The sequence below is a fragment of the Centruroides vittatus genome, unplaced genomic scaffold, assembly GCF_030686945.1.
Source record: "Centruroides vittatus isolate TY-2023 unplaced genomic scaffold, ASM3068694v2 contig_19, whole genome shotgun sequence".
In the NCBI taxonomy this organism is placed as follows: domain Eukaryota; kingdom Metazoa; phylum Arthropoda; class Arachnida; order Scorpiones; family Buthidae; genus Centruroides; species Centruroides vittatus.
In genome coordinates, this window is record NW_027121169.1 from 606,344 (window position 1) to 618,462 (window position 12,119).

The 12,119-nt window shown below is 29.8% G+C and overlaps 1 protein-coding gene across 1 annotated transcript in view; it reads right to left on the reverse strand.

Moving 5' to 3' along the window:
- Positions 1-12,119, reverse strand: part of bchs (WD repeat and FYVE domain containing 3 bchs) — a 232,023-nt gene that overhangs the window by 33,595 nt on the left and 186,309 nt on the right. Inside the window, exons 47-64 of the mRNA XM_067264512.1 lie at positions 11,242-11,319; positions 11,035-11,167; positions 10,825-10,913; positions 10,536-10,701; positions 9,395-9,582; positions 8,360-8,508; positions 5,579-5,635; positions 5,434-5,494; positions 5,271-5,356; positions 5,084-5,167; positions 2,233-2,287; positions 2,034-2,153; positions 1,844-1,961; positions 1,665-1,772; positions 1,441-1,593; positions 613-704; positions 324-536; positions 94-244 (exon numbers count right to left, since the gene is read on the reverse strand). Coding sequence (XP_067120613.1) covers positions 94-244; positions 324-536; positions 613-704; positions 1,441-1,593; positions 1,665-1,772; positions 1,844-1,961; positions 2,034-2,153; positions 2,233-2,287; positions 5,084-5,167; positions 5,271-5,356; positions 5,434-5,494; positions 5,579-5,635; positions 8,360-8,508; positions 9,395-9,582; positions 10,536-10,701; positions 10,825-10,913; positions 11,035-11,167; positions 11,242-11,319 — 2,101 coding nt within the window. The remainder of the gene's footprint in view (positions 1-93; positions 245-323; positions 537-612; positions 705-1,440; positions 1,594-1,664; positions 1,773-1,843; positions 1,962-2,033; positions 2,154-2,232; positions 2,288-5,083; positions 5,168-5,270; positions 5,357-5,433; positions 5,495-5,578; positions 5,636-8,359; positions 8,509-9,394; positions 9,583-10,535; positions 10,702-10,824; positions 10,914-11,034; positions 11,168-11,241; positions 11,320-12,119) is intronic.

Below are 12,119 nucleotides of genomic sequence, written 5' to 3' on the forward strand. Positions count from 1 at the left end.
CTGTTAAAAATAAAGAATATCTGAATAACATTTTATCTATATTTAATGTCTGTGTATAAACACTAACATTAAGTATAGATAAAACTACTATACCTTTTATTGAATGAGAAGATGGTCTCAGATTATCTAGATTATGAAAAAATAATTTATCCATACTATAGCTAAGACCTGGCATAATAGGACCTGGATCAACTACACTAGTTCTGTTAGTTAATTTTTTTGATGGGTGAGGCTTCTTGAAAAGCTAATTCAGAAAAATAAATAATTTCTTCATAGTAGAAGTCACAAATTTAAAAATAAACTTAATTATTAAATAAATTTACTTGTTTAGGAATTTGTCCAAAGTTATTTATAAAACCTATAGTTGCATTTTTCTTTAATGGATCGTCAATATTGTAAATATCGACATTTCCCTCATAAAAGAGATGATGGAAGACATTGACAGCTTCCACAGCTGCAGAACCTTGTTGTTTATAACCAAAAATTAAATCAATCCACTCATGAAGATGAGCACTCACATAATCACATTCTAAGGCCTAGAAATATTTATCTTATATATTTCTATTCTTTTATATTGAAATCATTAATTTAATAAATTTTGATTTATAATACCTGTCTATGAACACGAATAAATTCTCTGGCATCTCCTTTTGCCCATGAAGGTAATACAATGTCATCTAACTGAATACCATTCTGCTTACATCCTACAATATAAAATTTTGTTGGTTAATTTATTTTATAAAAAACTAACCACTACTGTAAAAAGCTTAATATAAATGATACAAGGTGTTAATAGATTTCATGTTAATTAATAAGAAGATGACAAATTTTCAAGATTACTTATAAATTTAAATTAAAGATAGAAAATCTATTATTCAAATATATTTGTTAAAGCATTATGAACTGCAGAATAATTTCATTGTTTTGTCTATTAAGTCTTATTCTGAGGATTCTATTAATTTATTTAATAATTAACACACAACTATTTTGTTAGTCATAGGCATGCATATTCATGGAGTGATCCAAGTAGGCATATAATCATCTATTAAAAAAATAAACTCTATGGTAGCCTATCATAAAGGAACATTTCTTTATAGACCATATAGCTCTTTCCACCCAGAAGATTCTGTGTTTATTTTTGGGGTAATACGTGAAAAAATGTAAGCAATGAACATTCATCATTTGAGAGTGTGATGGTCAAAGGTCTGATGATAACAGGTAGTTACAAAATTCTCAAGAAAAAAATATTTAAACTTATTATCTTAAAAATATTTTCATAAATTAATTAAATTAAATAAAAATTTATCATTCACAAAATGTCTTTATATATTCCATACAGAGTTTTAGGTGATTGAAAAACTTCATTATATAATTCTAATTACAAAAAAATATTCCTAAAATATTTATGATTATTATTAAGTAGTTATAATTTTTATTTACCTAGATCAAAATGATTGGAATTAATAAGAAATTCTGGTAAATAAAAAAATTCAGGAATAAGCTCCTTTACATCAGCCATGTTATGTTTGGATGCTGACAACCATGCATCCTTAATACTGTGAAACATACGATCGGCAAGATCAAAATGTCCACCCTAAAATTAAAAACAATTATTAAAATTAAAATAATTTTTCTTTGATTTTGAAATTAAAAAAAAATACTTTCCTGCAAACGAAGAAAGTGTTGAGTGAATGGTTCCATTCGTACCAAATAAGAAGCGACTATCATAGCAGAAGAATAGAATGTTCCATAGTGGTATGGTGGTGTTTCTCCTAAAATATTTGAATTTATGTAATATAAATAAAAGAAATTTTAAAAAATTTTTATATGATATTTATTATACCGTGAGGATCATCCCATTCCTTGTATCGTTTCTTAAACTGTTCTAATCTATCTGGTGTTTGTGCTCCCATTGGTTTTGTAAAATCTCTAAATGTTTGTGAATCGTTTAGATCCAATTCCTATATTAAATAATATAATTATTATTTATTTCAAAAATAAGAGAAAATGGATGATTAAACATTAAAAAATACCTCTGAATCATAATCTGCCAAAACCCATGGAAAAACTGGATACTGCATCAAATCATTATATGATCTTCCAGCAAGTGTGTTTAAATGCATTAGATATTGAAAATTACTTATTTCTCCCCTCTTTAGAAATAAATGATGTCAAAATAAGAAAAATCTATTCACAGTATGACAATTTATGATAAAGAATCGAAATACTTACCACCCATCTTTGAGTAACTGATGTTTCTCCTATTAAGTTACTCAATAGACTTGCACTTAAAATATGTCAAAATTTGATATTAAATTTTTGTACTGCATGAATTAATAATTAAAAAATAAAGTTATTATTATTAATCTCCTTTATATTTTGTTTTAAACCACACTCTTATTAATATTTTGCATAATATTTCAAATTGAAAATTGCCAACACTGTATTATCATTTCAAACTAAAAATATCTACTTGTATACTTTTTTAAAATAAATTAAGACTTCAAAAATGAAGTTAAAAAACCAAAGAAAGTCTAATAAGCCAAATAACTACTGGATAACATTGGGCTACTTTTCCACGATTATATTTAATTTCTAAATTTGTCCTAGAGAGAAGTGTTAGGTGATATCTCTTATTAAACTGAATAACTATAATTAAATTAAATAATTTAGAATATTCTGGAAAAAAGAATCGGCCTGGAATGGGACTCAATAAGAGATGGCAACTATAGCCTCTGTGAGATTCTGAATATTTGGAGATTAATTATTATAAAATATTATAACAAAACATTTTATTTCTTGGATAAAATTTTAACAAAAAAGGATGTACATTTTTCATTTCCACGAAAGGGAGGAAACAAACTTCCTTTCTAGGCTGACTTAAAACTATTCACTGTCCTATGACGCTGAGTCAATCACCCAGCCATCCCTATAGAAAGGGGTAGATTTCCCGCCTTTTTGTGCAGTTGATGAAACCCAAACTGGCAATATAAGCACAGTTCAAGACATAAACCATAATGTATACTGAGTGCATAGAAGATTGATTCTCCCGTTCTGCATTCTCCAAAATACTTATCAACATGTCGATATTTAAGAAGATCAAACCTCAAGTTAAGGTATTATAATATTTAGAACAATTGTAAGCTCTATCTCTCATGTAGCATCCATGTTAGATGTAAGGAATAAGTTAGTTTTAGATCCTTTTGATATGATACTCTTGCCTGTTTATAATGTTTATGGAATATTGTATACACTATATTGTTTTAGTCCAATAAATAGAATTTATATATATATTATATTTGGGGGTTCCACTCATTCTTTATCTTTAAGGCATTTATTGTTGAATAGCCCTCCTATTTTAAATATTATCATCTATAATAGTTTACGTGTGTTAGTCCACGATAAATTGACTATCTGGTGTCAGCATCCTGACATTGATCAGGATTTCATGATCTTGATCATCCATCAGCTCTCATAGAAAGGCTATCCTTTGGCACAGTGAGTGGATCGAAAGTTCCGACAGGATGAATGTGTTGGCTAGTTGCGTTAACAACTCCCTGTATACTCACACCTTCCTCTAGGACAAATTATTTAGAAATTAATTAAATATAATTGAGGAAAGTAGCCTGATGTTATCTGGTAATTATTTGGCTTATTACAAATATATTGGGTTTAGAGATGTTTGTATATGTACAAAGAAAGTTTAAATAAATTATTTTTATTTGATTAAAGTTTGAGAAACAGTGCACAATTGTCATTTAACCAATTTTAAACTTATAAGTTGACATATTATCTAATGATTTCTGATGATCTGATGATGACAAAGTGCAAAATAATAAAACTACTGTATTTACTCGCGTATAAGACAACGTTTTTATTCAATTTTCATTGCTTCAAAAAGCTAGGTTGTCCTGTAAGCAAAAGATTCTTTGCTTTTTTGCACTAATTTTTGTGAACCGTGTATAGTTCATGCTGCCATTATAGTAGGGTGCTATCGAGGTCAATTTAGCGATGATTATAAATGTAGTTATTTCATATTTATTAAATTGGTATTTTTAATAAATATTTGAATCATTTTAATGAACATTCTGAATCATTAAAAATAAACTTTTTCTGGTCATGCGCATTATAATCTTTTGGTTTTGCACTATGTGGGTATCAGATGCGTGGAAAAGAATTCCTCAAAAGCTGATAGCAAAGTCATTCAGAAAATACTGCATTTTAAATTCACTTGACGAATCAGAGGACAATGTAGAGTGAGAGTGAAAAAGAGGAGAGTTGTAACGAAGCTTCAGAGAGCAAGTCCGAGTAGACAAAAGGTGATATCATCAAGAAAACATGGTTGTTTGCTTTAATACGTGCATTTTATAATATTTTATTTGTGATTAAATAAAATAAAATTAGAATTGTATTAATAAAAGTAATTTTTTTTAATTTTGAACTTTAAAGTCACACCTCGTCCTACATGCAAGTAAATACAGTAGTTATTAAAACTTTTAAAGTTTACTATGTGAAATAAATTTACCAATATTAATAATCAATAACATAACATAATATGCCAACTGAAATATCTTCAAGTTAAATATCACCAAATGATCTGCAATATTATTGGGCTATGTTGAGGGTAAATTAATAATTAGTTATAAAATAATAGAGTGAATCATTTGACTTTAATTCAAATATCCAATCTGTGGATTGTTTAAGTAATGAAAAAGTAAATGTTAACTACTGTTTGCTGTTTTAACAAAAATTATTGTAGTTATTTTTTCTGAAAACAGAACTTTTTATTTATAATTATTTTCTACATAATAAAAACATAGTGTGACCTAAAAATCAGTTAACAGCTTAAATAAACTATCAATAAATTATAACTTTTGAAAATTCTATTTGTGTACCAAATAAAGATCTCATTTAAAATAATTTTTATAAAGTTTGCAATAATACAGAAATTTAATCTTTACAGTAGTTAACTGACATTTGGGCTCCTGTATACTATAAAAAATAAAATTAAATTACTGTTTTTATAAAAGAAAATTTTTTTACAAGATAGCATTTTCATCTTAAAAAAAAAATTTAAATTTACCTGGATTCAACATTTGCACCTCGTTTTTGGCCAGATAATGAATCTTGAGCATTATCTGTTATTGCTGTTGCTACACTTAAGAATCTGAATGATCATAAATACTTTAAGTATACTGTTATCTGGTATTTATTATTTAAACTCAATTAAATCCAATCAAATATATTTAATAATATTATTCATATATTACCTTGCATAAACTTTATTTCTTACTTTACGTGGAAAGGCCAAAAGATAATTTCTTCCATCAGCAGAAAATACTTCCAAAGCTATAGGCTGAATAAAAATATAACTTTCATTAGTTACAATTTAAATATTTATATTTAAACATTTAAAATAGTAATTTAATAAACCTGTAAAAGGTATCTTCTTTTATGCACTTCTCTTATGTCATCATATGAAAACTTACTACACCTATATTAAAATTGAAATATTACACAATTTATCATCATTATTATAAAAATGTAATTTTTATAATAAATTAAATCTTATACATACATTCTTTTTTGATGTTTGCTTCTTGGTGATGAATTGGGTATAATAGGATCATGCATACTAAAAAAATAGAATAAGAATAATTCTTCACCCAAAAACCTAATAACCGGTGCCAGTCCACTTAAATTATATGGCAAACGTTTTCGGACACTTCACTGTGCCCTTCCTCAAGCCTTCTAATCTTCTTACAACGAATTTTCGAACAAACGAAGTCATATTTCCGTTACGCACGTGCCAACCGAATAAAATTTAAAAATTAAAAAATCAAACAACTCAAATTCAAACCGTTCAACTATCTTCCGTAAACGAAGCTTCCTCCCAACATTCTACTGTTTTGCTATTTACAAATTCCTACAGCGCTCCGCCCTTCCTCTAAAGAACGATGACGTAAGCAGCTCTACGTCATTGCTAAACATCGCACTTTTTAACAAATTTCAAACACGCTCCTACACTCCTTCAATAAAAGATCGTCATCCCGTTTCCTTTCTTTTACTCTGTCTCGTCTTTTTGCAGCAGAGCCTGCCAAGCCATCGATAATTTCACCTCAACTTTTGCGTTAATAGGCTGTGATGAACGGAAGGCCTTATAAATTTCTATTTGTTCCAGCCATCTAATTTGCTCAGCATGCTTAGTGGTAGCAAGTAACTTCGCTGCCTTGAAGTCCGGGACTATTTCCGGGTCAGACGCATAAATTGCTAATGAGGTGGTGGCTCTCCCATGTTCAATATCTTTCTGGTGTTCTCTCAATCTTACTTCCATCGCTCTTTTCGTGGATCCAATGTAGACTAATTCCTCATTGCACCTATTATCTGTTAGTGGGATAGCGTATACCCCAGGAAGTTTGCCACTATTCGTTCTGTCCTTATCATTCCGTAGTAGTTGCAGCATAGACGGGCATCTCCTGTAAGCTATGTCGAACCCTTGTCTTTTCGCAATTTTTCTATATAAAGGTGCCAATATCGGGTTGTATGAAAGGGGTACGATAATATTCGCTGTTCTTTGATTATTCCCGCGGACTGTCCACACCATATCTCAGTGTTGGATTTCCGTGCGCTTTACCCTTCCATCGAATTACCACCATGTTTTTGTGCGGTTAGGGACTTTTTGCTACAACAAGTCAATGATGGCAAGTTACATGATCAAGTGCTGGAGTTGGCACATTTAATTTGTTATGGATCCTTTTTTCAATTTGGAGGAAGCACGTATGCACAAGGGAAGGGAGTACACCCATGGGTAGCGCCGTATCAGGGGACATATGTGAATTGGTCATAAGGAAATTAGAGGAGAGAATAATTCCAAGCTTCAGCCAGAACATCATTATGTATGGAAAGTACGTGGATGACGTCTTAATATTATGGAAGAAAGACCCGGACGTCGGCTCATTCATACAACGGATGAATGACAACAGTTATGGCCTTACTATAGAGTTGGAGCAACATAGCAATAAGGAGGTGCACTTTCTGGACATAGGCATTCAGATAGCAAAAGACGGGATACAAACAGCGGTGTACAGGAAGGCAACAGGCAGCTCAAGTTACATAACAGCGGATTCGTGTAACCCGTTCGGGTATAAAATGGCTGCATTCAGGTCCCTGATTAAAAGGGCGTACACTCACAGCACCACCCAGGAAGCAGTACAGAAGGAATTGGATCACTTACGGGTGGTGGCGCAAGAGCACAGGTACGGCAGACTGATACAGCAACTGGAAAGAAATTATCTAAATGGCGACGGTCCTGACACTCCGGTGAATGGGAATAATCAAAGAACAGCGAATATTATCGTACCCCTTTCATACAACCCGATATTGGCACCTTTATATAGAAAAATTGCGAAAAGACAAGGGTTCGACATAGCTTACAGGAGATGCCCGTCTATGCTGCAACTACTACGGAATGATAAGGACAGAACGAATAGTGGCAAACTTCCTGGGGTATATGCTATCCCACTAACAGATAATAGGTGCAATGAGGAATTAGTCTACATTGGATCCACGAAAAGAGCGATGGAAGTAAGATTGAGAGAACACCAGAAAGATATTGAACATGGGAGAGCCACCACCTCATTAGCGATTTATGCGTCCGACCCGGAAATAGTCCCGGACTTCGAGGCAGCGAAGTTGCTTGCTACCACTAAGCATGCTGAGCAAATTAGATGGCTGGAACAAATAGAAATTTATAAGGCCTTCCGTTCATCACAGCCTATTAACGCAAAAGTTGAGGTGAAATTATCGATGGCTTGGCAGGCTCTGCTGCAAAAAGACGAGACAGAGTAAAAGAAAGGAAACGGGATGACGATCTTTTATTGAAGGAGTGTAGGAGCGTGTTTGAAATTTGTTAAAAAGTGCGACGTTTAGCAATGACGTAGAGCTGCTTACGTCATCGTTCTTTAGAGGAAGGGCGGAGCGCTGTAGGAATTTGTAAATAGCAAAACAGTAGAATGTTGGGAGGAAGCTTCGTTTACGGAAGATAGTTGAACGGTTTGAATTTGAGTTGTTTGATTTTTTAATTTTTAAATTTTATTCGGTTGGCACGTGCGTAACGGAAATATGACTTCGTTTGTTCGAAAATTCGTTGTAAGAAGATTAGAAGGCTTGAGGAAGGGCACAGTGAAGTGTCCGAAAACGTTTGCCATATAATTTAAGTGGACTGGCACCGGTTATTAGGTTTTTGGGTGAAGAATTATTTACAATCCGGTGTTTTAGTAGGAGTTTATGTAGAATAAGAATGTCAATTATTAAATTGTTATATTTATTGACAGTAATAATGCTAAAATCTTGTACTTACTTGGCTGGCAAAGAATCAATATCTCTAATTTCTCTTGTTTTTAACAATGTAAATCCATCAACAACATAAAAATGTTCTTTTCCAAATAACAGAAGTCCTTCACATGTATCAAGACCTTGAATTCTTGCACAACGAAACATATGGCTAATCTATAATTATTAAAAAAAAAAAAAAAAACAGTATAAAATGAATATTTGTTGTTAGTAAAATTTAAAAAGTCAAAAACCTATTTGTATAGCTAGGTTATTAAATTTCAGAAAAAAATTCCAACATATTTGATTATTTATATACATTTTTAAGGTTATAGAATAATGTTTTTAAATTCATTTGCTATATTAAAAAGATAAAAATTTTAAAACATTATTTTCAAGAATGTCTTACTTAGAGTATTTTAGATCTAAAAATGAATGTAATAATGCAAATATTTTTCTTATAAGTTAAATAAACCAGCTTCACTTAAACAGATTTTGTGACCATGTAGAGAATCAGATTCAAGATTTTAATATTTAACTTTCAGTGTACACTTCTTTTTTATAAACATTCCAGCAGAATACTGCTGGATATAAATGTTTATAAAAAAAAAAGAAACCTACACTGAATGTTAAATATTAAGATTTTGTGACTTTAAATGTTTGTCACATTTATCCACCATCAAACTTAAAGTGGAAATTCAGCAGATTAAATCAGCAAATTTTCAATTTTGGCTTTATATATTAAAATTCTTATGCTAATCTCTATATCATTCATATTAAAACTGATTTTAATATATATAATAACATAAGCATCAACCCTATTTCATTAGATATGCCAAATGAACTGCCTGATAATTCAGCAGTTTAACAGATTTCAATATAAGATAACTTACAGAAAGGTGTTAATAAAGTATTAAGATGCTTAATTTTTAAAATTTTGATTTATTACTCATTTATTTCATTTTTTTTAATTAAACAAATAAAATGGAATTCTTATTTTATATTAGAAATATTCCAATGATAACTGAAATTACTCATATGAATGCAGCATATTTTGATTTACCTTTTCACCTTCTTCTAATAACCTTAAGACACTTTGGCTATCAGGAGTATCCTCCTGTTTTCTTCCATCCTGTTCAGTTCCTGCCTCTCCACTTGATTCTAGAAAATCTTGATCTTCATCCCAATCACTATTGCTTCTACTTACTGGTGATCTTGGTAATAAACAAGTTGTTCGTAAACCTTGAAAACCTACATTTAAGTAAATCTGTTCAAGCTAAGGACTAAAACTGTTTGAATATTCAAAAATTTAACTGTTACATTTTATTAATTTTAGAGAAAATTATACACACAAAAAATTATACTAATTCAAATAATTATTATTAATTCTATTATATTAGTGCATTATACTGTTTTTTAAAACCAGACAGTCTGCCAAATTATTAGGCTATAATAAGCAGTGGCATAGCTACGTAATCAGCACCCTGGAGCAAGTAGAATCGATGTACCCCCTAGTTCCTTAGGGGTACATCAATTATTCCAATTTAAAACCTTATTTAATAATAATTTATTTGAGATTCAACAATAAGATATTCAATTTAATAAGTACAAATATAATAATAAAACAAAATATAATTTTTTAAGTATGGACTACCTAATAATATTTACTATATATTATATGAACTATATTGACAAAATGTATCCAAGTTGAACAAATACATAACAATACATTAAAAAATATTCAAAACTGTTGTTTTCTCGCTTTTTAATCTGCAAATCAGTCAATCACTTTCTCCAGATCAAGTTGACAAGCTATTGTTTTTTCAATTGATATAGTAGCCAAAGAATTAAGATGGTGTTGTGACATGCTGCTTCTTAAAAAAGTTTTGATTAATTTTAGTTTTGAAAAACTTTCTAACTTGGCATCCTCATGATTCATGTGCTGGAGCAGTTTGCTCCAACTGCTCCATGGTAGCTACACCACTGATAATAAGGCTAAGTTAATAATTAGATATGAAGTAATTTGACCAGAAACAGGCAGTTAAGCTGCCATATTATGATAACTTTAATAATTATAATAGGAATCAATTTAAAATTTCTGGAAGAAAAGAATCAATCCAGATTGTCTGGTTTTTAATTAAAGTAACTGGATTAGTGGAATTGTTTATATATTAAATAAAATTAGTTTTTTTCTTTTCTTTTACCTATTTCTCTTTCTTCTCCAGATTCTGGTTCTAACTGCAATTCTTCAGTAACAATTCCAGATAGTTCTGGAGTAACTGTATCTTGTTCTACCATGTTTTCGGGACGCCAGTGCTTATAATACTCTTTGCTATCAAAACTCGTTGCTACTTTATACTTTAGAGCTTTCTAAAATAGAAAATAAAGCCATTAAGTGAAGATATATATGCTTATTTTTACAATAATAAAAAAATATATAATTTTATATTAAATCATTTTTGAAAATATAAGTAATAATTTAAATTTAATTACATTTTCTCCACCTTCCACTTCTGGTCTATAAGGATAAAAAGTATAAAACATCTCATTTCGAACCATCTTTTTCCTCATTCGACAAGGACCTAAAAAGAAAAGTTCTCATTTCTGTTTTGGATCATTCAATATAATGGTCAAAAAGTTTTAAAATGTCAATGTATTAGAATTTAATTTCATTTTTTCATGAATAATTTATATGAACTTTACCTTCAGTCATATCTAACATCCATTTATCTAGCGCTGATCCTACTGGCGGTCCCCAAACTGCTCTCTCTCTTGTTAGTTCAGATTCAGTTTGTAACCATTTATCAAACACATACTTTTGTAAATATTGCTGTCCCTTTGTTTGTAAATAAACGTTTTAGCAATGTGCCATTGAAATTTAAATGTTTTTCTTTATTTAAAATTAAATACCTGCTGATATTGCTTAGAATGTAATTCTACAAGATCTCGAACAATAGAAATATGCGTAAACGTCCATAATTCTAGATCCTATAGTGGTTAATTTAAATAAAAATTAAGTCACTAAAATATAAAATTATATTCTACATTTTAAATAAAATTTGTAATCTGAACCAAATTAATATTTTCTATAAAAAATGCATAAGAAAAAATCTTGTTATTATAAAAATGCTATTTTTAAAACATCAAATCTTTATTTTGATATAAATTATAGTTTATAAATGTAACTTTAAAAAAAAAACAAAAAACTATAAGATAAATTCAAACACTAGAAAACAGAATCATTTCATTTTTATTAAATGTTGAATTAAAGAGTTCAAAAATATTTCAAACTTCTTTCAAGATGTATTATTACTAACATAAACTGGAAATGTATGTAACAAAATATTTGAATCTGAAGAAGAGTTATAAAGTAACTCGAGAAAACAGTTTTATAAAAATGAGTTTTCAATCAGTTCAAATGAGCCTTTCTAGATAACAAATGTTTAATTTATACTCCTTTTTAATTTTTAAAATGCTTTCACAGTGACATTTTGATGTAGCATTAATGAAAGAATTGTTGTACAGTTAATTGCTATAATTTGGCACTAGAGGTAGGCATTACCTCTAGTGCCAAATTACTTAACAGTTAATTAATAATAGTAGTAGTAATATAGCCCAATATAATCCAGCAATCATTTGGCTTTAATAAATAAATTAATTTGAAATATTCTGAAAAATAAGATCGATCCAGAGCAGGACTCAAACTTGCAACTCCTACTTACTGTGCAGATACATAGCCAATTATGATAATCCATCTTATCTTAGCTTCCAGACCAATTAATTTAGAA